Source organism: Alexandromys fortis, unplaced genomic scaffold (assembly GCF_014885135.2).
Source record: "Alexandromys fortis isolate MF-2015 unplaced genomic scaffold, M_Fortis_MF-2015_v1.1 scaffold_23, whole genome shotgun sequence".
Lineage (NCBI taxonomy): Eukaryota > Metazoa > Chordata > Mammalia > Rodentia > Cricetidae > Alexandromys > Alexandromys fortis.
Window position 1 is genome coordinate 1,933,709 of NW_026067907.1, and position 26,810 is coordinate 1,960,518.

The window sequence follows — 26,810 nt, forward strand, 5'->3', positions numbered from 1 at the left end:
CTCGTAGTTTTGAACAAACTCTTACAATGCACTGTGTTCAGGGGAAGAGTGAAAACTCGATAATCTCTGTGGTCATGATTAAAAAGATACAAGAGATAAACTCGAGGGGTCCCAGGCCCTTGGGTCAGTGGAAGGAACATAACACTGCTTGTTTTGGACACAGTCTCCTGTCCTGGAGGAGGCAGAACCCAGAGTTAGGTCTTCACTGCTGCTGTGAACCTCCCGTGCCTGCTTGTTTTATTGGTTTTGTCCCATTTTCACTTTTCTAGAATGAACTCTGGAGCCCACACAAAAGAAGAGTCCCTTCACCTAGACTTTATACTAACTTAAGGAGAGATGGTTCCAGGGAGATTTGGAGCCCCCAGCCTCTTAGGGGAGATTGGAGTGACCCAAATGCCTAAGTGATGGCTCCTGCCCACTCATCTTTAGGTGTCAAGTGTAGAGCTTGAATTTTGCCACTGTAAAGCACAACTTTCATCTGAAACGTGGCACATTCCGAGAACTTTGGTGTGCCCTGCATTATCTGTGTAAGAGTTGTCAATTTAGACAGCGTTAGCGGAGTGGGCATGACAGATGTCCATGCTGTAGTCTCAGCTACCCTTAGACTCTGTGCCGAGGATCACATGAGCATCAGCTAACAGTCAGTTTGATAAGTGCACTGAGGCCTCATTGCCCCTCCTCCATCCACGAAGCTATAGTTACTGACATTTGATTTTTCTCACAAGTACAAGGCTTTAACAAAAAAGATTCTAATAAGAGAAAAGGAAGTACCGTCAATTCCAGACTTCTTATCTAGGCTATGACAGGACATTTTGAAATTATTTCCTGAACTCTGTTTCCCAGTTATAGCAAGCATTTATTTATCCTTTATGTCTGCAGCTACTTACAGTTATACTCTGATACAGAATAATACATATTTTATTTATTGTTTTTATTGAGCAATATATTTTTCTCTGATCCTTTCCCTCCCTCCTCCTCCCCTTCTATCCTCCCCCATGGTCCCCATGCTCCCAATTTACTCAGGAGATCTTGTATTTTTCTATTTCCCATGTAGATTAGATCTATGTATATCTCTCTTAGGGTCCTCTTTGCTGTCTAGGTTCTCTGGGGTTGTGAATTGTAGACTGGTTTTCTTTGCTTTATGTCTAAAAACCACTTATGAGTGAGTACATATTATGAAAAATGCAGTAATATAATAAAAATATACTTCCCTGCTCACTGCCAATGTTGCTAGCACTCTGTGGGTTTTATGGGACATAAAAATGTTTCCTGAGCATTCGGTTCTTGTTACAAGTGATTGATGATAGGGGATGTCAGCCAGAACATGGCAGGTGCCATATTGCTTTCCAACTTAGTTTCCAGCAGACAGCTATATAAATACTAAGAGATGACCCTTTCGCATAGGACACAGATGCAGTCATGGTTAGTTTTTTGTCAGTTTGACACAAACTGGAGTGGGCTGGGAAGAGGGAACCTCCATCAGATTGTCCTGGAGGCAAGTCTGCAGGGCATTTTCTTGATTAATGATTGATGTGGGAAGACCCAGCTCACTGTCAGGTGAACCTGGATTGTATCAGAAAACAAGCCGAGCAAGCTGTGGAAAGCAAGCCAAAAAGTGGCAGCCCTCCATGGCCTCTGCTTCTGTCCCTGCCTCCAAGTTCTGGCCCAAAGTTCCTACCTTGACCTCCCTTTATTGATGGATTATGACTTTAGATCAAATTAACTCTTTCCTCCTTTAAGTGATTTGATCAGAGTTTTATCATAGTCATAGAAAACAAATACTTAAAGTGAAGCGGTTGTTGGTTTGTAATTTATAACCCAGTGATCTCCCAGATACCTTCAGATGCCTTGTCCACCTTGTCAGGGCACTAGCGACTCTTCCCTCTTAAACATTATTGTCACCACTTCAGTCATGGTGCTTTCTGTCCACAAGAACAGGAGGCTAATATACTCTTTGTTCCCTACATGGGGTAAGAGCCAGTATTTCCGGGATATTAATAATTACTACGTGCTGTGGGACAATGGTTTTACACTGTAGAGACTTGTTTCTTGTACTTGTTTAATAAAATGCTGATTGGCCAGTAGCTAGGCAGGAAGTAGAGGTGGGGCCATGAGAAAAAGAAAATTCTGGGAGGAAGAAAGAGACAGTCTTCAGTCGTCACCCAGATGCAGAGGACACAAGATATGACTGCCTCACGGAAAAAGGTTCCAAGCCACATAACTAACACAGACAAGAATAATGGGTTAATGTAAGATGTAAGAATTAATTAATAAGAAGCCTGAGCTACTAGGCCAGTCACTTTATAATTAATGTAGACCTCTGTGTTATTTCTTTGAGGCTTAAGGTCAGCGGGAACCAGGCAGGACAGATGCTTCAGTCAACAACTAAGGAAGAAGTTTCTCTCCTATGGCTAATGTCCTTTTGGCACACCGTGCTGTCATTCCAGATGGACACAACTGAACAGGTAGGGTCAGAAAAGATCCTTACCAGTTTCTGCCCCGACAGGACCTCCAGCAGAGCAAGCAGCTTGACACCATCTTTCATGTCTTCAAAAAGGTCATCCACCACCATGGGAGGCTTCCGCTGCAAGACAAAAATGTCACTCACTGGGGTGAAATTCATATACACTTTATCATCCATCCATCTGTCCATCCATCCATCTGTCCATCCACCCATTCACTACTTACTTGTGTTATGAGCTGAACCAAGGCTGTTTTAGGCTAGGCATAGGCTCTACCACTAAACTATACTCCAGACTCATTGATTATGTTTTTTATGTAATTACCAGTTACATATTAAAAGCTTCAAGAAGAAAATTAGACTGGCACAAATAAAACTAGGTATCTAAAAACCTCGTTATACCCTATCGCTGCACTCAGAAAAGTCAAGCTGGTGCCCTCATAGAGCCTCCGGCCCCACTGACTAGTGCTCAGGTCCTGGAAGGTACTCTGCATGCTACTGGAGAAGGAAGGTAAACACGAACCCAGCCACAAACTCTTCAGTCTACAATGGTGACCCTGCCTGCAAGATACACTGGTGCAATTGTGGCACCATACGTGTGGGAGTAACCAACCCCTGGCTGGAATTAAGGCTCACTCCATGAGATGGAACCCATGCCTGAGGCTGACCAGGTATCCAAGAACCTGAAACAAGACAGGCCATGGACCTATGGGAAGGCAAAATATTAGTGTTCTGCTTAAAGAACATAGCAATGAAATGATTCCTAATGGCATTCTGCTGTACTCAGATCAGTATCTTGCTCTGTCATCCACCATCAGAGAAGCTTCTTCCTGCAGTAAGTGGGGATAAATACAGAGACCCACAAGTGGACAATGCATGGAGAGCAAGAGATCTTGGAACACTCAGACATAAGTAGGATGTTTCCACCATATCACTCCCCTCAGGGAACTCTGAAGCAGAGGAGGCAGACACCAAGGAAACAAGGCCTTGGGACATGACAGGAATGAGGAACATATGCACTCATGGAGTGTTTGGCAGCACACATGGCCATGCACAGGTCTAACACAGATGAGATCCTAATGCTGAGAGGAGAGGTAGACACAAGCCCCCATCCCTAACCCAGAAGCTATCTGTAATTGATAACTGCTCATGTAAGAAAAATTACTTTTCTCCAGTGGGGTCTCACTGGGGATGGCCAACACAAAATAAACTCAGTGCTGTTCGTGGATGGTTTTTGTCTCAGTGCTTTTTCTTTTTTCTTTTTTTTAAATTTATTTATTTATTTATTAAAGATTTCTGTCTCTTCCCCACCACCGCCTCCCATTTCCCTCCCCCTCTCCCAATCAAGTCCCCCTCCCTCATCAGCCCAAAGAGCAATCAGAACTCAAGAACAATGGCAATGGGTTTTTGATCCTACTCAGTGCTTTTTCTGGTTAAAGGATTTTACCCCCTTACATATCTTTTACTTATCTACTAAGGCTTGCAATTTTGTTTTTATGTGGTTTTTTGTATGTACAAATTTGCATGTCTCAGCATTTCTATATGTTTCTTGTGCTTTTTCTGTGCCTGTTTTTCTCTCCATTTGTTTTGTACTATTTGGGTCTATGTATTTATTTATGTTATTATTAATTATGTCAGTATTCTAATGAGAAAGAAAGGATGTAGATTGGGTGAGTGGGGAAGCCTAGAGAAACTGGAAGGAATTGGGAAAGAAGAAACTGTAATCAGAATATTTTTTATAAAAATATATTTTCAATAAGTTAAAAAATTAAAACCTCATTATATTTAATGCTTAGGCTTTAATTTATGTGCCAGATCCTTTCTAGAAGAAGAGTTTTTAACAAGGTGAGCTGGTGTCAGATGAAAAGCAAAGAGGACACTGTGAACTAAAAAGTTACAGAGTTCACAGCAGAACTAGACAAACATCAGGGGTTGCCCCAGACTAAGGGGAACAGTGCCACTTCACCATGAACAAGGCATCTGATGGGACTCAAGGAGCTTCGGGCTCTGGAGGGCACTTCCCCCTAGGCTATAGGACCACACAGGGTGTTCCTGAAGTGTGCAGCGGGTTGTGCTGTAACTCACAGAGCAGTACTCAGCACACCTCCTCTCAGAGGAGCCCGAGTCAGGAGACCCTAAGTGTACAGGCAGTACACATGATCACTGAACCCTCTCTGCTCCTGTATGCAAAAGAAAAAGGCCATTTCAAGTTACCAGTATCTCTAATGTTATCACGTTGAACACTGTTGAGATGCTGCGGAGGCTGGAGTTCATCAGAGTGCTTGGGAGAGCCAGCAGTAGGCAAAGCAGTAAGGATTTCATGTCAATGTCCCATTGGGGAGAGATGGGCTCAACATTGAGTCCCAGAAACAAAACTTGGTCTCTTTGTCAGAGTTCAAGCTCCATGTTTTCCTGACTCCTGCTGAACTTTGTTAAAGGCCTAATGCTTCACTTTCAACCATCTGTCTCTCTTCTTTTATTTTAAAAAGTGTGTTCTATGTAGAGATGCTGAGACGCACATTGTTCCACTGAGGTCCACTTTCTCCTCCACCCGCGGGCATGAAGCATTTCTGTTTCTTTCACTGACTGCATGAATTATGGAGGCTGAATGTTATAGTTCTAATTTTAAATGGATTTCTCTTTCTTTTTGAAATGAACAGCTGAACACATTTTGTTCTCATGCTGTGAAATACATGTTCAAAAATAGCAGCCTTTGCGTTTTCAGTCATTCCTTGCTGGATCCCACCATTCACGCTGCTTCCTTATTATATAGCAAAAACTTAATAGACTTTATATCCCAAAAACTTAAGTCAAATTATTTAGAATAAAAAAGCTGTTGCAATAAAAACCAATGTGATTTCAGGCAAATTATTGTATTATCCATTTATCCCCATTATAAATAGAATACAGGTATCACTCAAAGTACCAACTTGTATCCTAATAACTTAAAGCAAGAGAAACAGAAGGAAAAGCTCATAAATATATGATAAATTTAGTGACAAAATAAAAATAAAGTTTTACCTGGATACCTAGGGAAAACTAAAAGAAAATGGAAATTTCCACAAAATAATAAACATTACAAGAACTTTGGCACCAAAGCTTTGATATTGCAAGGGTAAAAAATATGCAAGGATGATGACATGCATAGATGATAGCACTCACGGTGATAACATGTATGTGTGATGGCATGCATATATAATATCACACATGGTGATGATAACATGTCTTGGTGGTAACACGCATGGGCTGTAACATGTATGGGTGGTAATATGCAGAAATGAAAACATACAGAGATGATAAGATGTGTGGACACACAATCTGGCACCGCACACACACACATCTCTCTCCATCTTTGGAGCACAGTGCTCCTGGGTGCTTCTGGAACTGGCCTTCAGGATAATCCACAGCGACTGCTGGACAGTCCTCAGCCCACTGTCCTCTTTCTGGGGTTGCTGACACCCTTCTCCTCTTGCCCCAGTCCTTTGATCCTCTAAGGTTTGCCAGTCTGACTCACAACCTTCCTCTCCACTCTCTTTTCTCTCTATATCCTTCTTTCCTTGGCCTTCCTTCTCTTCCTCTTTTCCTTTCCATTCCCCTCCTTTTTCTTCCCCCCATCTTCCTTTTTTTCTTCTTTCCTTTCCTTCTTAGCTGTGGCCAACCTCAATGGGTCTCCTGATCTTCACAAAATTGTCAGCATGGATTTAACTCTTGAATCCTTCCCCCCTTTCAGGAGTGAGCTCCCTTAAGTGCTGTTGGAAACACAGCAGACTTCGTATGTGTTTCTGGCTTGCCTGCTTGGATGACTCAGGGAATGCAAGTAAATGTTGGGTGGAATCAATAAAATATATCCATTTGTCCAAACTCGCTTCAGAATGAAAAAGAACCACATTTTATATCAAGTATATTTCTGCCCAGCACACAGTATCTTTGATGACCATGGCACAATTATTTCTCAGTTGACAGATATGAAATCTTTCAGCTGAAGTATATCTGTGGTTACATGTATAGATACAGCACCAAGACGACTCTTTGGCCGGATTTGGATCATAGGGGTGGAAACCCAAAGGCAGAGAGAAATGAGGACAACTGATTGGAGCCTGATGTAACAGAAAGTGAAGGCTATCGCTTTGTTCCCACTGCTTTTCAAGAACTGATAGAACCATGACCACGATTATGCTATGTTGTCTTTTTTTTTGGAGAATATTTAGAAGTCTTACTCATCACAGTCGCCTTTGGTTTTAGCAATCCATATTCAGTGGAATCAGAACATTTTTTGGCCAAGTCTGAGGAGTTCAAAAACGGACTTCTTGCACTGTAAGTGAAGGGCTTTTCTGTTGAGCCATTCTTTCTAAAACTTTCCTTAGATAAGGTCCGTGTCCTGTGATGCGGCTCTAAAAGGATCCCTGTCCTCTCATAGTCCTAGAAACTCAGAGAATGTGCACAGGTCTCCGCGGCTAAGGAGCTGACGCTGTCTGGTGAGCCCTTGGGTATTGCAGTCATTCCAAAGCGTGAAGCAGGGTGGGGCTCCCCATTTCTACTCCAGTCTGCCTTTGCCTCCACCACAGTAGAGGTGCTCTGTAACAAGTACCATTATCGTCCTTTAGGGACTGCAAGAAAATCAAATATCTCCCTCCTTTAAAAAAATATTTATATGTGTGTGGGTGTGCATGCACGCCAGAAGTAAACTTTTGCTAATGAAAGTGTGTGGTAAGGTTGTGTGTGTATACGACTATGCTGTGAATAGGTGTGTGTGTGTGTGTGTGACATGTATTTCCTTACTAGTATTATATTACTGATTGTTAGATATTTAGTGACCAGTAAACCCAGATTAGAAAATCTCTAAGAGAATTTCAGGCCACAGATGGCTACTTGCTTTAGGTGGGACACATACTGTAAACAAAACTAAGGTTTGCAAAGCATGGCACATGGCCATGGCCTGGTATATTCACAGTACTGCCTTCTGCACATAGTGTTGGGAGGTGCTGAGAAAAGGAATGGCCATAGTTTTGTTCTATGCATCCCTGAGCCCTCTGTCCAGTTAGATGGCCCCTCATTCCCAGAAACAGACAAACTATTCCATCTGACTTACATATGGCTCACGGAAGGATACAGGCTACCGGAGAGTTTAGAGGATAAGTTTTCCATCCTAGAGCCCACACAGGGAGTCCTCATTCCCTGATGGTTATCTTCAGGGTGGGGACAACACAGAAAACAACAGGAACAGAGAGAAGAACAGAATGGGAAGAGGGGTGGACCAGCAGATGTCCGGGTGAGTCCCCTCTGGAAAGGTTGGTCAAGAGCCTACTACACCAAAAATCTATCAAAGTACCAGGCTAGTCTTGGACCACATTGGTCAAGACCACAATAACCCCCACAGGTGGCATCTAACTAAAATTAACGTATCATCTAGAAGAGTTTGCCATGCCATCTAGGCAATCAAAACCATTCCCACCAGCTCCACAAGCCAGGTAATTCTGAGATTTTGCATGCATCAGTTTCTCATGCATGGATGCGCTCTGGCTATTATTTTCCACCATGCTTTGGCAGCGGCGGGAAGAAACTTCCATTCTATTTCATTTCCTCTAGTGGAGAGCAAAGCCATTTCCACTTCCCTGATTATTTAATTCAACATCAAATAAAGGTCCCAAAGGCTTCCCCCATCTGCTGGCACAGCTTCAAGTGTACCAGAGACACTCTGCTGGTAATGATTTTTTTTTTTTGTACAATAACATGTTTTCTCCGATGTGGCACAGAGCCAGAACATGTCCTCACTTATTTCCTCTCCATAGCACATCCGGGGCTGTACTGGACACCTCCATATTGCTCATACCCAGTTGCGGATCCATTCTCAAATTGTACTAGCTTCTTTTCAAAACTCGCCCAGGATCCAGTCACCTTTAGCTACCTACACTGTTGACAGAAAGTCAGAAAGTCTTTCTCTGTTTTGTTCATGGTTTCGCTTTCAGTACCTAGAACATCACTTGAGCTGTCAAACAGCATTCCAAAATATGTGTCAATATATGAACATAATATAGTTTGCAGGAGGAAACTATGACAGCCTTTATCACAATATTTATTAATCTCCATAAACCTTGTGAGCTTTGAACTCCCATTATCCATAATCTAAAAGTTTCCAAGCTACTGAATGTGATGCATTTTGAGAGAAATTTCTTTTGTAAGCATTTAATTGCACATTTGGAAATAGCTAATTATCAATTCAGCTCCCCTAGATTTATTAAGGCATAATCAACAGCTAAAAATTGAAGCTATTTATAGTGTTTGAGGTGATGTGCTGGTTTGTGTATACACTCGAAAACTCTTAAAAGCAAGCTACTTAACATATTCATGATCTCACATTGGTACTATAGCTTTAAGAAAACAAGTGAGGGATGGGGTGAATGTGGGCATTAACTGAAGCTTTGCTCTGTTGTCTTCTTGCATTGGTTCACAAATAGGTCCAGTGTATGCAAGGAAAGGGATGGGAGTGAAACTCAATTAAGAAAGTGTTTTCAATATAAAGATTTTAGTTACTTTTTATTTAATAGATTATTATTTGAAATGTCATACATACATATAATGTGATTTGTCAAATAATTCTCCATTTGTACATTTCAACTGCTCTCTTACCCTCTGATACTTTTCCCAGATTCATGAATTCCTTTTCTTTTTAAAAGAAAAGAAAAACCTGCATCAATGTAAAAAAAAAAAAAAAGAAAGTGTTTTCATGTAATATACTCTTGGTGGAAAGGCAACTGGGAAAATGAAAACAGCCATTAAAGTGAACACATCACTTAATTTAATTATCATAGGTCTACAAATCTTTAACCTGGAAATCCTAACTGATTCTTTTAAAGTAATACTTGAATCGAATTTGGTATAAAACAAAAGGTGCTCTTAATAGATGTCTTCTGCATAGCATTACTGTTCCCACGGTGCACAGCGTTACTGTTCCCACAGTGCACAGCGTTACTGTTCCCACAGTGCATAGCGTTACTGTTCCCACAGTGCATAGCGTTACTGTTCCCATTACTGTCGAATGCTGCTGTATTTGGAAATAGGGTCTGTACGTAGTTAATCAAGTGGAAATGGGGTCATATCATGGATCTTAAGCCAGTGTGACCAGTATCTTTATATGAAGAGAGAACAGGGGGAATAGACCATAATACTCACAGATATCTTAATTATCTGGATTAATTAAGCTAAGATCATGAAGGAAAAGACTGATGAGCATCCTTAGAACAAGAAGGAGAGAGACCAGAGTTCATTTTCCACCGAATGAAGACAGAGAGAACAGCAGCCCGTAAGCTAGGAAGACCAAGTCCCCCAGCACCTTGACCTCAGGCTTCTTGGGATTCAGAACTAGGTAGAAGCTGTCATGCCAGCCTTGCTGCCTATGATATTTCATTACTGCAGCTAACCTGGCCTACAACACCCACATTTAGGAGTTCTGGGCTCACACCACAACTTTGTCGTTTGCTGAATTACCAGGCTTATTAATTAACGCTGAGCTTTGAGGACTTGGCCTATAAATTAATGCAAATGAAACACTTGCTTGCTGTGAGAATTAAACGAGATAAAATATAAAGGGGCTGAGGTTCATGGTCGGGACATGTGTACTCAGCACACAGCATTGCTACAATGTAAAATCAGACTTCGTGATTCAGGCTAAGACAAGCACACACGTGGAACCTGGACTTGAACAACTCTCCCTGGACGTCTCTGTCAGGGTAATGATTATGAAAACTCCTGCTTCCTTCCTCTAATTAGCAGAATTAAAGAACAGAATGGTTCAGGTTTCTTATCAATAAAAAGAGAATTATCGTTTTCTCACCTAAACAGAAGTTTCATCTCGGAAAGAAATGTGGTCAGTTCCATGAAACCACTGCTGGTTTATCTAAGACTGGTCAGTTCCATGAAGCCACTGCTGGTTTATCTAAAACTATATAGCACGATATTGGCCACTTGTGATTTAGATAACTGCAGACATACAGAGTCCGAAACAAATCTATGAAAAGTATAACTATGCACACAAATTTAAAATTTTTATTGCAATGTACTAAAAGTAGCATAAAATTATACACAGAAAATTCTTAGGTTTCTCCTCTACTTCGTTAAGATAGATGAGCTAATAAAAGTGTGTTTCCAAGAACCATATTGTACACTTATCTACATGCGATCTCTTCATGACTGCTGTCATAATATCTATAAAAAATTGTCACAGCAGAATGGAATGCCTGCCATCAATAACAGAGTTGATTATATAATTACAAATCATTTATAGAGCCACAACTGAGGAGAGGAGTCAAAAAACACAAATGAAATATTCCAATCAAAAACCCTAGGGCACAGGGACTCAGCATGCAAAATGCTGGCTTCCTGAGCACAAGGACCTGAGCTTGATCCCTAGCAGGCATAGAAAAATCCAGACACAGTAGAGTGTGCCTTTAAACAGAGACCTGGCAGGGGGAGAAGGGTCCTTGGAGTTCACAGGCCATCCAAAAATAAAATAAAATGTAGATCTTTCAAACTGTCTGAATCATGAGCTTGGATTCAGAAATAAACCCTGCATCCAAAAGAGAGAAAGAGAGAGAGAGGGAGAGAGGGAGAGAGAGAGAGAGAGAGAGAGAGAGAGAGAGAGAGAGAGAGAGAGAGAAGGAGGGAGGGAGAGAGAGAGAGAGAGAGAGAGAGAGAGAGAGAGAGAGAGAGAGAGACTGATTGAAGAGGTTCACGTCAGCTCCTGGCCTCCAGCTGAGCATGCACACACACATATGCGTGCATACAAACAACACATAAAACACAGCACACACACACACACACACAAAACACAGGACACACACATACATAACACACACACACCTCCTGAAATTAACTTCTATGAGCATCTCTGAATATGACCTCATGAACCCAAAACTGGACGACCTCAGAGAGGACAGAGACACCAACATTTTTGTATCTCAGCGGTGTATTCCTCTTCATATACCTGCCAGGATCTGTTATGAAAGATGATTTGGGATGTAGTCAATTTCCTGATTTGATTTTGGGGAAATAGATTTATTCCTTTAAAAAGGCATTTAAATTATTCTCTAAAGTATTTTTAAATAATTATAGTTTGTTAAATTACTAAAATACTATCACAAGAATTAGGGTTTATCATTACAGTTTAAATCTACAAAATTTCTTATGGTTGTTGTACCTAAGCCCTTAGACTGTCGGAATTCTGGACATTATATGCTGCATTCTAGAAATAAGTTTATCTATTTCTGGTTATTTCAACATTTTTCTCCTTTAATGCTCACGGAGATGAAATGGCATGGCCTACTATGGAAAGTTAAAACTAACATTTAGATTATCAGAAAAAATAGAAAACATAGCAATTTTGAGGTATTGGTTCTTATTCTTACTTTCATTGATAGATGTCAACAGAACCTGCAGGAAGTATACATGAGGCATGTGACAAAGGAATGCAGTGCTCTTTAGCTTTGTCCAAATGGGTTAGTTGTCAGATGACCTTCAGCAGCCCCAATACACAACGCTATCTATATTAGGGACTACTACATAGGGAAATGTCAGCCACGACACAGAGACAGGCATGCGACTTCTGTCCCTCGGCTGAGTTCCCATGTGTATTAGGAATGTAAGAGGAGTTTTCATTTGCTTCAAGTCTAAAGACGTCAGACCAAACTTGGGGGCCTATTGTAGGTAAGATGTTTGGATACCCTCTAAATCCTGATGTTGAAACCCTCTACCCAGGTGTGATTGTGTTTAGAGGCAGAGCCTTGACCTAGCAATTAGACTCAGGCCGGGTCACAGGTGGGTCTCTGTTGTGATGGACGGTCCTTACAGGAAGAGAGAACACAGCTCATTCTCTCGCTTTCGTGTGAGGACATTAGAAGAAGCCAGTAAGGAGCCCATAAGGCCTTCATGAACAAAACAAGTGAATATCCTGGCAGGTTGATCCCTGAGACTGTGGGACAGTAGCGTTCCTTGCAGAACCACTGGACTTCTGAGCAATATTTGAGATTCACACCGCAGTAGAAATGTCCCAGGAAGAAGACTCCCAAGCGCCACTCTCCACAGAATTCAGACAACTGTCCTTTCAACTGAGTCTATTTTTTAAAAATGACGTCTCTTGCTTTGTTGTTGTTTTTTTTTTTTTCAATCAGCAACATAGGAGAATAATTTTTGTGGTGTCATGCTAAGATCAAAGGTCATTTTGTATCATCCTTTGTTTTCAAAGACAGTGCCACCTGTGGACACGTGGTCACCTCACAACCTAATGTAGATTCTCTCAGATGATCTCAGTGTTTCTAGTGCCCTTCTACCTAGGATATATTCTCACCAAAGACCAAAAGCCTGTCAAGACCTTCTCAAATAAAGCTCCTTGCATAGGACAACTCATTCATTGCTCCTTTCAGTACTAATTGGAACAGACACAACCAAACAAAAATCCAGCACAAATTCTCTCTCTGTACATGACACATACCGTTCCATAGAAGCAGCAACTGAATGAATTATTTTCTCAAGGTTCATAAAAATTACATAAAAGAGTGTCTTTTTACCAGCTGTCACCTCATTTCTTCCCAGAGGTGGTTATCAAACTCCACACTTAGGGAGCAGATAGCCAACCCATAATACCACCAACATCCCTGTCAGGAGTGGTGACAGCAACCGTCCTTTACAATGTGCTCTTTGTGGGATTCATTAACAACATATTATTGTTGGCTCCTATAAGATGAACCTCTAACTCTGGAAGGTTTTCTTTACCTTAGCCAGGTGGGAATTGATCCATTTTGTGAAGGTGCGCTTCTGTACAATCTCTTGTTCATCTAGAAGGCAAAGGATAGCTTTGGTTAGATAATCGAATACCTTACAAAGGTCATCACCAAATACTTGCTTATACAACTCTAAAAGAGATTATAAAGTTCTTTTATCTTCAGCTCAATTTACTACTAATCGTTATCCTGAAGGTTCAGCACAGTTCTACGTACATAAATAACTAAACCCATCTTTATAATGTTATTGGAAAGCTCAAGTCAGTTAAAATTCCAGCTTGGAGTGGAAGCAGTGGCCATGATGTCTCATGGCCTAGATGAAGAGCTGTTGGCCTCTGTCTATAAAGGTCAAATCCCTTGTAGGTTAGCCTTGCTCCTAGGCAGGCCCACCTCCATTAGAGTACTTGAGCAACACAAATTGGACTTAGGGAGGTGATACTGAATCTGGGAAGACTTGAAAGAGATGACTATAATAAAAATACATTGTATGAAATTCTCAAATAATTACTAAGTCATTATCATAAAACTTATTAGCAAATATCTTAGGTGTGTGATAGGCTAGCCCTATGGTTAGCTTCATTCACTCAAAGCTTACCAATAAATCCCCCTCAACAAGTCTGTTAGAAGTAAAAGTTCACTGAGAAAAACGAAAGCACCAGTTTCCTCTGTTAGAGGATACAGTCAGTGCTAGGTGAGAAGGGAAGGGACAGATGGACGTGAATACATGAAGTCTGCCAGGGAGACAGAGATGGAGATGGAAAAGCAAGGTGGGGTGTGTGGAGTCACCCCATAAAGCATATGTGATTATTTGGGTCTGGACAGCCGGGGAACAAAAGTGCCGTCTCCATTTACATGATGTTTCTCAAATGTTTGGGGCTAACTTGTGGATTCCTTCCAGGATAATGTGGTTTGATGGAACAAGACCCCTTGAAAGGTCTCCATGAACCCTTAAAATATTTCTCTCAACAAACAGCACAAAGCAGTTTTGAAAAACAATGCCCAAATTCCCAAGATGATTGTTTATAAATGTTTTATTTTCATTTTAAAAGGGTTAGTTATAAATGATTAATGGTCACAGTCAATTTCTTGTTAAAAAATTAAGGAAGATATGATATAGAGATGAATATTTTGTATTGGTATGGATCTTGGTCTACTGCTACAAATTTAAGGTTGATTTTTATACTATATATACATATATATATTTCTGCTCTTGTTTAAAGTATTGTATTTATACAGCTCATTAAAAATATAATGTATAATTAAATACAGATTAATAGATAGTCATCTGTAATAATCAAACTTAGAGTCATGTTAGTTTTCTAAATATGTAGAGATATATTTTAGTTATATAGATAACCTTCAACACTTAAAAGAACCTACAGAACATACATTTAAAGGGTTTTAAAAATTTAGACTTTTCTCAGTAGTAAGGCATATCTGCTTCTGTCAGCACTAATTACTTCAGAGAGGTTGATAGGAACTGAAGAAACTCATTATAAAATTTGCCTTCAATATAAAAAGGCTAGACATTTGGGCAAGAAACTGCTCTTTCCTGGAATACTTGATGGTATGCTGTATAAACTGGACATGCAGGACCTACAGAAAAATGACTGCTGAACTTGCCAAAAAACGTGAGACAGTCCTTCAGGGTTCCTGCTTCATTAAAGAGTCTGCTAGACATTCTGCAGGACACAGAAGAAAGTGACTGACAAACTGCCAGTATAGGCACAACTGTCTTTGAAATTTCCTGCTTCATGGAAAAGTCTGCAGGATACTATGGGCCTGTAGGCTGAAGATGGATGTGTCAACATTACAGAAAAATTTTGGGTGACTGTCCAGGCAGCAAGATATCTCTATCAATTCTAGAGTTTTCGAAGTTGCTTACAATGCACTTCTATTTACTGAGATAATGTTATATCCTTCTGGGGTCTTTGATGGAGTTGAAGACAGATAGTCATATTTTTCCTTAGTTATGATAAAAGACAAATTAGGTATAAAACTTTAGACTCACAAAGAAATATTGCAACTGTAATTCTTATTCAATACCTGTTTTGTAATTTTACTATTTAAAGTCAAAATCTTCCTTTTTAATTAGACAAGAGAAGATGATGGGGGATTCCCCTCTATATGCTATGAATGTTTTATTACCATTGATTAATGAAGAAGCTGCTTTGGTCTATGACAGGGCAGAATAGAGCTAGTCGGGAAAACTAAACGGAGGGCAAAAAGAAAGAAGGCAGAGTCAGGCAGATGCCATGTAGATGCCCAATATACAAGAGTGAAGTAACAAACCACAAGCCTCGTGGTAAAATATAAAATGACAGAAATTGGTTAATTTAAGATGTAAGATAGCTAGGAATATGCTTGAGCCATTGGTCAAACAGTGTTGTAATTAATATAGCTCCTATGTGATTATTCAGGTCTGGGCAGACACGGAACGAAAGTGCAGTCTTCACTTACATTTTTCTTTCAGAAAATTCTCATTTTTAAATGTAAAAGTGAAATTATTCACTTCCAGACTTGCCAACTAAATCTCTTTGTGATAACTTAAGAGATTTAAATTGCAGAAGAGACACAATCCTGCAGCAAAGCTCAAACTCATCCAAAACACAAGTATAAGCTGTTTCTATATTGCTATCGACAAGGAATCAACTTGTGACATAGCCAGTAAGGTTCCTTTGTGCACATGTCACCATTTAAATGTGCTTAGAAGTAATCTGAGTGATGTCGTTCTGTTTTCTGCCCTTCAGAACCTTGTGATGTAGCCTCAAGTGTTATTACTATGCACACAGCCTATCTCGTGTCTTTTTCATACTTTTCTCGGTATTGTATATTTTGAACACAGTGAACTTTATCTGTAGCTCCATAACTGAAATCAGCACCCTGCTCCCAAGAACCACAGAGAGCAAACTCTTCATTTTATGTCAGCTTTATTCCCTGTATTTTTTTCAACATCGTTGACTATCTCTTCATCATAGTACTTTTGTGTTTTTATATTTTAAACTAATTTTTAGTGTGTTAAACACCATTAGAATGTTTTGGAACAACATGCTGCTGTTGCTCTCCTTCCCTACTCTGTCTGTCCCATACTACCTCCCTGCCTCCATCCTTCCCCAGCACCAACACTTTCTCTTTCTCGTCCCATGTGCTCTCTTGCCTAATCTCCAATAGTGTTCCCTCTCGTCCTGTACTACCCTCTCTTGATTTCTTTCTATATATACACACATGCACGTTATAGGCTAGGAGCCACATTCACGTATGTACACATGCACATCATATGCCAAGAGCCACATTTACATATACATCTGCACATTATAAGCTAGGAGCTACATTTACATATGCACACATGCACATCATAGGCTAGGATCTATGTTTACATACACACAATGAAACATTGCTTGTCTATGAAGAAAAATAAAATCAATTTGTATGAAAATGAATAGATCTGGAAACTCTGATATTAAATGTGATGACCCAATCTGAGAAAAACAAAAACTCCATGTTCTTTCTCCCCCATACGTGGACCCTAATTTCTTTCAGAGAAACAGGGGATTCCTCATTATTCAGTCCATTGTTGGAGATCATCCCTGAGTCGTTGACCCTCCACACTCCCACAGTAAATCTATAAATAATTTCTGTTTGAACTTCCTATTTCTCCTATACCAATATATCTCTCCTCCAAGCCCCAGTCCTTTTCCACCTCTAAGTTAAGTCTGACTGATTCATCCTCATGTAGCCCAACACCGCAAAGAAGACCGTTGCATCAGTGAGCTTGAGATGTAACTCATGCTCGCTCAGCATGCCCTGACTTCCATCTCTAGTATCCTGTCGCTCCCACTGCCAAAGAAAGAAAAGATGGACACACTTGCAAAGAAAGGCTTTGTTCCTACTTGGGACCACACGGCAATGCAGCCGAATGGTCAGACTGAATAGAGGAACTCCAAGCAGCCTTTCAGGGACCATAAAGGAGTGTATAGACTGCCATTTCATCCTAATCACATGCATTTTATACATGTTTACATATTTATTTTAACTCTAACATGTTGAACAGATTCTTTAAGAATGTATTTCTGAGACATAAAGACCTTAATGCTTGATAGACATCATAAACTGTATCAGAACTGTAAATATTATCAAAAGTCAAATAGTGAATTCCTAAGTGGGTCCATCTTTAATCACTGTCATAGTTAACATAGAGAGCACTGAAAGGAGAAAGTGTTGTGTAAACAAACAGACATATTTTGTGTTGAAATTGTCAATCCCTATAAGAAGAATATTAAATTCAGAAGGGGCTTGCCTTAGGTTAGTATTCACAGCATTTACATCTGAAGATTGTTGCTATGCCCTGAAAGTATCTTTAATGGAGACACTTATATAATACTCTTGGACATCTCATTTACCTGAGGAAGGAGGAATTGTCATAGAGAAAATGACATATTTTAACTCATAATGTGGGCTTGAGAGGTGACTCAATAGATAATGCTTGCTACATGATTATGAAAGCCAAATATATGTTTTGTAAATCAACTTACACTAAAGAGATAGCACAGTTCATCCAATGAACAGAAGACATCAGGTTCATGGCGCTATGTCACTAGGATAAAGGTTAAGAAACCATGAACTGCAGCCATGAACTACTGCTAACCAGAAACAGGAGGACTATCCTTGCCAGTAGGTTACAGTGACCGCATACATCTTGGTGAAGTTCAAAAAGACTTTGAATCTGATATCTACCATCTCTCCATTCTGTTCAGTCTAGAACAGAAATAAACATCCATTGCAACCTCCTGACTGTCTCATTATTGTAGTTAGACTACTGGGGGCAAACAATCTCTGTTTAGAGTCCAGGTCTATGGAGGGAAGGTGCTAACACAAAGCTTCATCTGTACCGAAACCAGATACAATGCATAAGCTAGGATTCAGAGCTTAATGATTGGATTGGTGATAGATGAGACTTTTGGCATCTTGGAGACAGGTATTTTGCATGTAGAAAAATACAAAGAATGGTAACCCAAAATCAAATTTAAATTTCAAATCATAAACTCTTGTGGTTCCTATAATATGAATTTCTAATTTATCCCACCAAAAGGATAGAACTATACTTTTTCTTCCCTTAAATTGATCTCATATTGTATTGATGGGATTAATAATGCAGCAATAGTGACTGTATGTTCTGATTCCAGGTTTTAAGACAGCAGCTAGTCCACCTTGGTGTCCAGGATTACTGTCTGAGAATTACTGCACCAGAAAAGCAGTCTGTTTCAGAGCCCTGAAACGTCACATCTCACAGTCATCGCCAACCATCAAACAAGTCAGCTTGGATGCTAGAGTTCAGCCAGCCCTGCAGATGAGTTCAGCCCCAGGGGAACCCAGGGAGTCCAGCAAGCCATCTGATGCTCACGTTCCTCTGTACTCCAACAAACTTCAGTGCATGGTCCTCATGGGAAGAAAGCTTTCTCCACGGATTGTTCCCCAACCACCTAACTTCCTTCTTGTCACATTGTCTTAGATAGGTATCTTTTAAAAAATCTATCCATATTTGCTTATAACTAACCAGACAAGCATGCTCTGTGACCAGAAGTGACTGGTTTTTTAAATTTTTGTTTGTTTATTTTTGAGATAGGGACTCACTGTAGCCCCACCCTACTGATTTAGAACTTGCTATGTAGACAACATTGGTCTCAAACTCAGAGTCACTTGATTGGCCTCCTGAGTGCTGGCATTAAAGACTTGTGCCACCATGCCCAGCCTGTCAATGTTTTAAGCCACAAAACTGTGGAAGGGTTTGTTATGTAACAAAGATTAACTAAAAGAGTATACTTATGTGACAGACTCATTAACACAATGTGTAATGTGTGTGTGTGTGTGTGTGTGTGTGTGTTCTTTCTGTGATGAAGATTCCAGGTATACTTCTTTAGTCTCATCCTCTGGGATTTTGGTGTTCTGATGAAATGAATAGCAAGGAAAAAATGCCAAGAAACAGAAATCAGTTACTGTGCATAAGACCCAGCATGAACTAATACGGTGTTTGTAAAATGCCAAAATTCAGTGAGGCTAAGAACTTCAATGGAAGTTATTTAGAAGTTATATAACATTAGCCAACCTAATTGAAATTTTCCATGATACCTGACATATGTTGTCAGTCAAATCTAATCTTTTATGATAGAAAAGAAAAGGGTGGGGAGAAGGTGTGTCTATCCTGATATGTGTTTGGTTTATGTTGCTACAATAAATTTATTTTTTTTTTCAAAAAACACAGGACAAATTATAAAATATATAATTGATAAGCTTGAGGAAGCTATTGTCAGCTAAAAATACAATCTGAAGTAATTTTCATAACATTTTCCACTTGCCATTCTCAGCGAAGGAAAATTAGACGGTATATTTTGTTAGTTGAATAATTGTATTTGTTAGGTGGAAACAGTTAAGCATGGATGATTTAGTAGCATGCTCATCAGATGATGTACGCTGGCTTAGCTGCAGGGATGAAGCCGTGGGGAAATACTTGGGTCTTGTGGGAGAGATTTACCCTCCTGAGGAGGCACGGTAGTGAGAACCCAAATCAAGCTATTTGTAATCTTATTTTTATCTGATCTAATGTGAATACTTTTCTCTGAAGAAGTGTAAATGTGTTTGATCCCAGTTGAGGGCCACACCTAATAAATGTCATGGGTGCCATGTGACAATTCTTAGACTCTGGGATGGAAAACAGGGCTGCTGGCCTGGATGTCTTCACAGGCGTCTATATACAGGACCGTGGTGGAGATGTGTGCCTGGGAGAGAAACAGTCATACTAAAGAGACAAACCAGCACACATAAGCAGAGAGGCAGAGAGCAGAGTCTTCTGGGGCAGTGCCTGCTGGCAGCCCCTTTAATGCCCTTTAGGTCTAGATAAACATAATAAATTGCAATTGTTTCAGCAAGTTTTCCACACTCTGGACATCCTTTACTTATGGATACAGCTGCTGTGCGCTGCAGTTTTTGCAGAGAAAACGGCCACACAGTGATGCGACTAGAACGCATTGTGTCTGCAGAACTGGTGAACTGACACATTCCTGCAAGTTCATCTCATTGGATTTCATAAGGGAACCGCTGAGCACAGCAGAGCCTGTGTCATGGACCCAGATATAAACTAGGAAGCTAAAGCAAAGTGGAGGTTAAACAACAAAGATGCCACTATGGACCTGGAGGGACTGTGAGGAGAGAGACAGAGAGACAGAGAGACAGAGACAGAGAGAAGGGAGGGAGAAAGGGAGGGAAGAAGGGAGGAAGGGAGGAAGGGAGGGAGGGACGGAGGGAGAACACCCTGTGAACTCTCTTCCATGAGAATATAAAGAAATTGACCTCACAGAACTGAGGGGTAGAGTGGTGGTTACCCCAGGCCAGGGAGTGTGGTAAGAAGGAAGAGTCAGTGGTCGTGGATAGTATGAATGAGTTCTGGTATTCTATGGCATTATAGGGTAACACTTTTGATAATAATGCATTACACCCCGAAGAAGCTCAGCAGTACATTTAGACGTACTCCTTATAGACAGAGATGAAAGTTAAAAGTGACGTTTATGTTAATTGCACAAACTCATTATCTAACGTATTGATACATCCAAACATTGCCTCATAGTATGCAAGCATCAGGTGCCAGTAAAAAAATAAAATGAACTTTAAAAGAAAATAGGTAGATGACTATTATAAAGAAAACTATAAGTACAGATATTTATAAAATACAATAAAGTCTAAAAAAATAATGAAATTTAAAGTAGTTGATATTCAGGTTTTCAGACTCTTACAATAAGTTAATTTAATTTTAACCAGACATATAAACTCATTTATTTTTTTTGGTTTGTTTGTGTGGCACGTTTCCCTGGACCCATCTCGTGTGCATCAAACTGAGAAGATGGTTCGGTGTTCCTGAAGTCTAGCATGGAATACAGAAATCAAAAGAAATCGCGCACAGTCCATGTTTTATGTGAGAAAGAAAAATTAACAGCAGCAGCGTGAAATACTTTATCAGGTTTAAAAAAAATGCAAACCCGTGACTGTTACAGTGTTGAAGACAATGTGGGTGAGGAGATGCCCCAGCCAGCTCCACCGTGTGCTAGCAAGGGAGCTTTGGGGAAGACCACCGCTGCGGCGGAGGGTGTCTTCTGTTCAGCTACACGAGAATGCCATGAAGACAGCTGATTCTGCCGCGTTTCCAGCTAGCACGGAGGCCACAGAAGAGCTAGACCATTGTGCCACGTGCCAAAAAGTCATTTCACAGACAGATGGACTGCCCTTGATTCTGTAAAAACACCACAGCCATGGACTCCCCTTTTCTGGTCAGAAGGAAGTGGAATATTGGAAGTTTCCTGAAATACCTTCATACAAACACATGCTAAAGTTCAGCCTAATGAGATGGCTCAATGGGTAATTAGAGGCACTTGCCACCAGGTTCAGTCTTCAGATCCACATGCTAGGAGTACATACTACATGCACACATACATACATAATACATACATGCATAGTACAACTCAGAAGAGTTGTACATGCATTAAGTTGTACTATGAACTCTACACTCTACATGTGTGCAGTGACACAGGTGTCCCCACCAATACATACACACAATAAATAAATAGATATGAGGAACTATATGTGGACCAGAATACATTGTTTTATTCAGTGTAGATGAGGAAGGGGGGATGTAGTGGATGACACTGTTAAAGAACATAGTACCTCAAAATCAGTGCAGGCTTTAAAAATAAATATGATTTCCCGAGAAAGTATAACTTTTCTGTAATGTATGTGTTCAATATTTGGCTTTTGTTATTTTTTCTCATTAAACTTTACCTTTTATCTTAATCAGGTTCAAGTTTATATTTTCATCTTTTGAGACTCTTCATTTTGCATTATTGCTAATATTGTTTTCCATTCTTACTTCATGCCAAGCTTCTTTTATTGCCAGACATCTTAATATTTTAATCATTTTCCAAATATATGTAAAATAACTTGCTATGTTTTGACTTTTATTTTATGGTGTCCATCTCTTCAAGATGCAAAAGACATTACAATGTTAACACTCACTGGGGATGAGATGAGGTGCCTGATCTACAGAGTGAGTTCCAGGACTGTCTCCATAGCTACTGAGAAATCCTGTCTCAAAAAAAAAAAAAAAAAGAAAGAAAAGAAAAGAAAAAAGAAAGAAAGAAAGAAAAAAAAGAAAGAAAGAAAAGAAAAACCCGAGTTTAAAAGAGTAAAGTTAAATACAGAGTTAAACCGCAATTTTATGAGACATGTTGAAAATTTCAGTCTCAAAATGTTTCTTCCCAGCATGTGAGCTCGGGACCCTGAAAGACTTCACTGGGTCATCAGTCATGTAATGACCAACATGACCACCAGAGGGCTGTAGCTCCCAGCTGCTTCAGGAGTGTGGTGCCATCCTGACATTTCTGTCAGTGAGCATCTTCCACTGATATCCATGACCCCATGCCATGTCTTCTCACAGGGACTTCACTGACAGATAGCATCAGCTGTAACTAGTGTATATTTTGGGTCCCAGCCCAACACCATGCATGAGTAAGCTTCTATGCAATGTACTTGTGTTTATATTTGGGTAATAAGATTCTATCATTCAGTTAGGGCCTGTGTGGCTGGCATGAGATTGCAGATAGTTATCACTTCCCTTCTCTGATTCAAACGTTGCAACAGCTCAGTGAGGTGACGTCAATACCTGCCTATCCCCATCAGTCCTCCTACCCACTGTAGCTAGGAGGAAATGGCACTCCTTACATCTGAGCCTCTTCCTCCTAACTCGGAAGAAAGGGCTGTGTTAGAGACACCATGAGGACGGCTGAGCCCTTCCTACCTCCAGCCCAGCTGCATAGTTTGGGATACTGGGGCTAGCAAGGTAAATCAACTTGCCTAAGGAGGCACCGATGACACCAAATGACAAGCCATACGCATCTGTCTAGTGCCCAAACCTGGGCTTTCAATCACTTTGCTCCACTCTCGTGTACTAATTGCCCAGAGAAGCTTCCAAAATATTTTCAGGTAAAACATCTGAGCCAACAATAGGCAAGATAGACACTATTCTAAGCTTAGAGACAGGTGATCCAGTGTCCAGAGTAGTGTCTCAGCAAGCACAGGCCTAAGTCTAGGGAAATCCTTCTATCATCGTGGCCCCCATTTTCCACATAAGCAACGATCGGGTTAGAACACACCTGAGCGGTAGATCTGACTGCTTATCTAAGCCCCGTGTATTCCAGCATCTTTCTGAGCTAATAAAAGTGCCCTGCCCCCGTGACATTTTGACCGCCTCCCTTATTCCTCTCACTTTTTCCATCCTGATTCTCAGTCTCTCATTGCTGCCCTGGGCCCCTCATCAGGAAACAGAGTGCAGCCAGATGTGCTCAGAAGCTGGCTTACGTAGGCGCCTGCAGCGTTGTTTCCCGTCCACACATAGCCACCTTTGCAGCTGCCCCGTAATCATGCGTATCTATGGAAACTCTCTGGAGGGAGGGTTTAGCGGATGTGCTCTCAGTCGCAACGTTAGGGGTACGAGGGAAGCAGGACTGCGGGGAGGGAGAGGCCGAACCGAGATGCGATTTTATCTCTGAGGTCCAGGTAGTCTTGAGTTACGTTCTCAATAGAAGCAAGGAACAGAGACTTCAACTGTTGATCAGCTGCAGGATGTGGGCTCTCGGGAGGGGAGAGACTGCTCAGAGGTGGAGGGCGAGTCCTGAAGCAGGACTTACCTGGCAGCTTCAGGGTGATGGAGAAGGAGGGTTCCGAACTGGAGGACAAGCCCAGCCTGTCCTGCGGAGCGCCCGCTGTGTTCGTGGCAGTACTAGTTATTAAGTCCAAAGGACAAAGAGAGCCGCAGCTCTCATTTGTCGCATGTCGCATTAGAGACATTACATTCAGAAGGAATCAAGTATTGCCCCCCAGGTGGGCTAGACACCCAGCGCCAAGCCCTTTATCACCACGACACGCTGCCCCTTCCACTTACTTCAATGTGCCTAAGGCCCTCTTTGTGTATCTTGGATTCAAAACTGTGAACACATTGGTTGGTGCAAGAAAAAGGAGACGATCACAGCCGTCAGTCAGGAGACTGCCAGTTACATCAAGTTGTCCGAATAGTCCAAGCACATTAGCTTTCTGATTACTTAGAATTTTTTCTTACTGATTTATACACTTCCTAGGTTGAACCAGCCAGGCCTGTTGTGCCTTTCCACACTCGGAGACAGCCAGCACGGTTTCTGACTTCTCTCACCACGAAACGCCAGCAACTGCTCTCTACTTCGCCTCTCTCCTTGACCACCATGTTGCCACCCTTCCCCGTTGGTGTTTCAATGCAGGAGATGCCTATGTCTCAGCTGATAAAGGTGGTCATCCAGGAGCGCCCAAAAATTAAGAACTGAGGACTTATCAAGGAGGGATGTGTAATGTGCTTTTTTAAAAAAAAATTGTGTGTAGGGGTCTGTGATGTGTGTTGTGTGTTGTGTATATGTGTATGGTATGTGTGAGAGCAGGTGACCTGCTGAGGTCGGAGCTATTGGATCCCTTGAGCTGGAGTTACGAACAGTTGGGAGCCTGCATATGGATGCCGGGAACCAATCTCTGGTCCTCTGGATGAGCACCGAGTGCTCTGAACTCCAGAAACATTTCCCTCTCCCACCTATCTTGTTTTGCTTTTGGGGGTTGTTCTTTTGAGGCAAGGTCTCGGTATGTAGCCTTGGCCGGCCTAGAACTTACTACATAGGTCAAGCTGGCCTCCAACTCATAATGATCCTCCTGTTTCTGCCTCCCATGTGCTAAGATTAAAGATGTGCCCCACCAGGCCCAGTGTAAGTCCTACTTTTACTATTTTTAATTACTAATTGTAATTAATTTAATCACATGGAAGTAAGTTTATCTACATGTGGGTAAGTGCACATGCGTGAGAGTGTGCATGGATGTCAGAGGTGTGGGATTGTCCTACAGTTAGAGTTATAGGTAGTCGTAAGCTGCCCAATGTGGGTGCTGGGGATTGACTTCTGATCTTCTGCAAGAGCAAAGGGCTGGTATTGTGGGGACTCCTTCAGCCAATAACCTTTAAGATACTGGTTCATTTGGGGTGTGGTCTCATGTACTATAAGTGCAGACAAAAAGCGTGTGTGCTCCCCTTTACTACGGGAGTCGGCTCCCAGTTCCCAGTGCATGCAGTGAACTGTGGATCACCACCCCTACTGTAAGTTTGTCTCCAAATACATAAGCCTTTGTTCTACACCATTCCCGGCGACTGTGGAACTCTTTGATACTGCTACAGCCTCTTTTACCCACTGAGCCATCCTTTCAGCCCCTAAGAAGACCACTGAATGAGAACAAAGCTTTTGCCTGGAATTTACTTCCTCTGGTTTTCTATAGGCTCATCACTCTCTGTTGTCTTAAACTAGCTATCTTTCAAATTCCCCGAGTATAGGTGATGGACATCCCACCAACACAGATGGGGGATGAGAGAAGGAAGCAATAGAATAAGAAATCACAGAAAGGTATAATTTGCAAAATATCCACTCCCTATGAAAGAAACTGTATTGTATTCTTTTGCTACCAGACTTGGTTGTACTTTTTGTTACAGTCTTTATATCTATGTTCTTCCTTTTGCCAAAGCCTAAGAGTATTTTTAAATCACATCCTTATAGTCTCAGCCCCATTCCAGTATTTTAATACTATTGATTTTAGAAGGCACATCATTTCATGGAAATTCTGAATGATTAGAACCAAAGAAATCTTAGCCAAAATTCTGCAAAATATAAAAAAAAAAACTCTTATCACTTGATAAATGTGTGACTGAAGCTGTTGGATATGGTTAAATTGCATGGCTTACGTGGATGAAATTTTGAGAGACTAAATAAATTAAAGGACTGTTAAAATTTGGTATTTTGGGTATAACCAATTAGCATATTCCAAACTTTAACCCGTTCATGATTAGATATTGCATTTTATTTAAAAGTCATAAATCTGCATCAGGAACGGCTCGTCCCAGTGCCCGGGATCAGAGCAGCAAAGGAGTAGCATGTGCATGTCTGTTTCCCAGTTAGAGGAACTGACTCTTGTTCCTTTTCATGCCCTGTGAATTAGTACTGAGCAGTTTCTTGTGATGCCACAATCCCAGCGTCAGGATTCCAGTGGACCCAGGTCCTGTTCTACTTCAGCTGAGGCGGGCTTTCATGGATGCAGACGAAGGCCTCCCCTAATACTAAAACAGCTGCTGTGGGCTCAGAGTTCAGAATACTCTCTGTGGACTCCATTGTCAGGTTCATCACAGTGGACAATATCTCTGACCCATTGCAATGTTACAAGACAGACCCTGGGTACCCTAGCAATAGATCCATATATTCCATGATCCAACCACCAGTTGATCCTGCTTTAAGACACCAGAAAAAAAGCCTTTAGCTGCTCTGCCTACAATCTTTGGACGGAATGACTGGTGGGTAAATGGTTTTGTTTTCAAAGACTGGAAGAGGTGCCAGTGACTCCAAATTCTTAGTCACCAAGAGACGCCCAGAAGATTCACAAATAACCTTATGATACCATGAAAGGAGCAAAATAAAGCAATAGTAACT

The 26,810-nt window shown here is 41.0% G+C and overlaps 1 protein-coding gene across 12 annotated transcripts in view; it reads right to left on the reverse strand.

Annotated features, from left to right (window-relative positions):
- The window catches only part of Syne1 (spectrin repeat containing nuclear envelope protein 1), a 461,878-nt gene that overhangs the window by 363,726 nt on the left and 71,342 nt on the right, over window positions 1-26,810 (reverse strand). For all 12 annotated transcript variants that reach the window (XM_050135800.1, XM_050135794.1, XM_050135793.1 and 9 more), the window contains 2 exons: window positions 13,226-13,287; window positions 2,489-2,584 (listed from right to left, as the gene is read on the reverse strand). In XM_050135800.1, coding sequence (XP_049991757.1) covers window positions 2,489-2,584; window positions 13,226-13,287 — 158 coding nt within the window. The remainder of the gene's footprint in view (window positions 1-2,488; window positions 2,585-13,225; window positions 13,288-26,810) is intronic.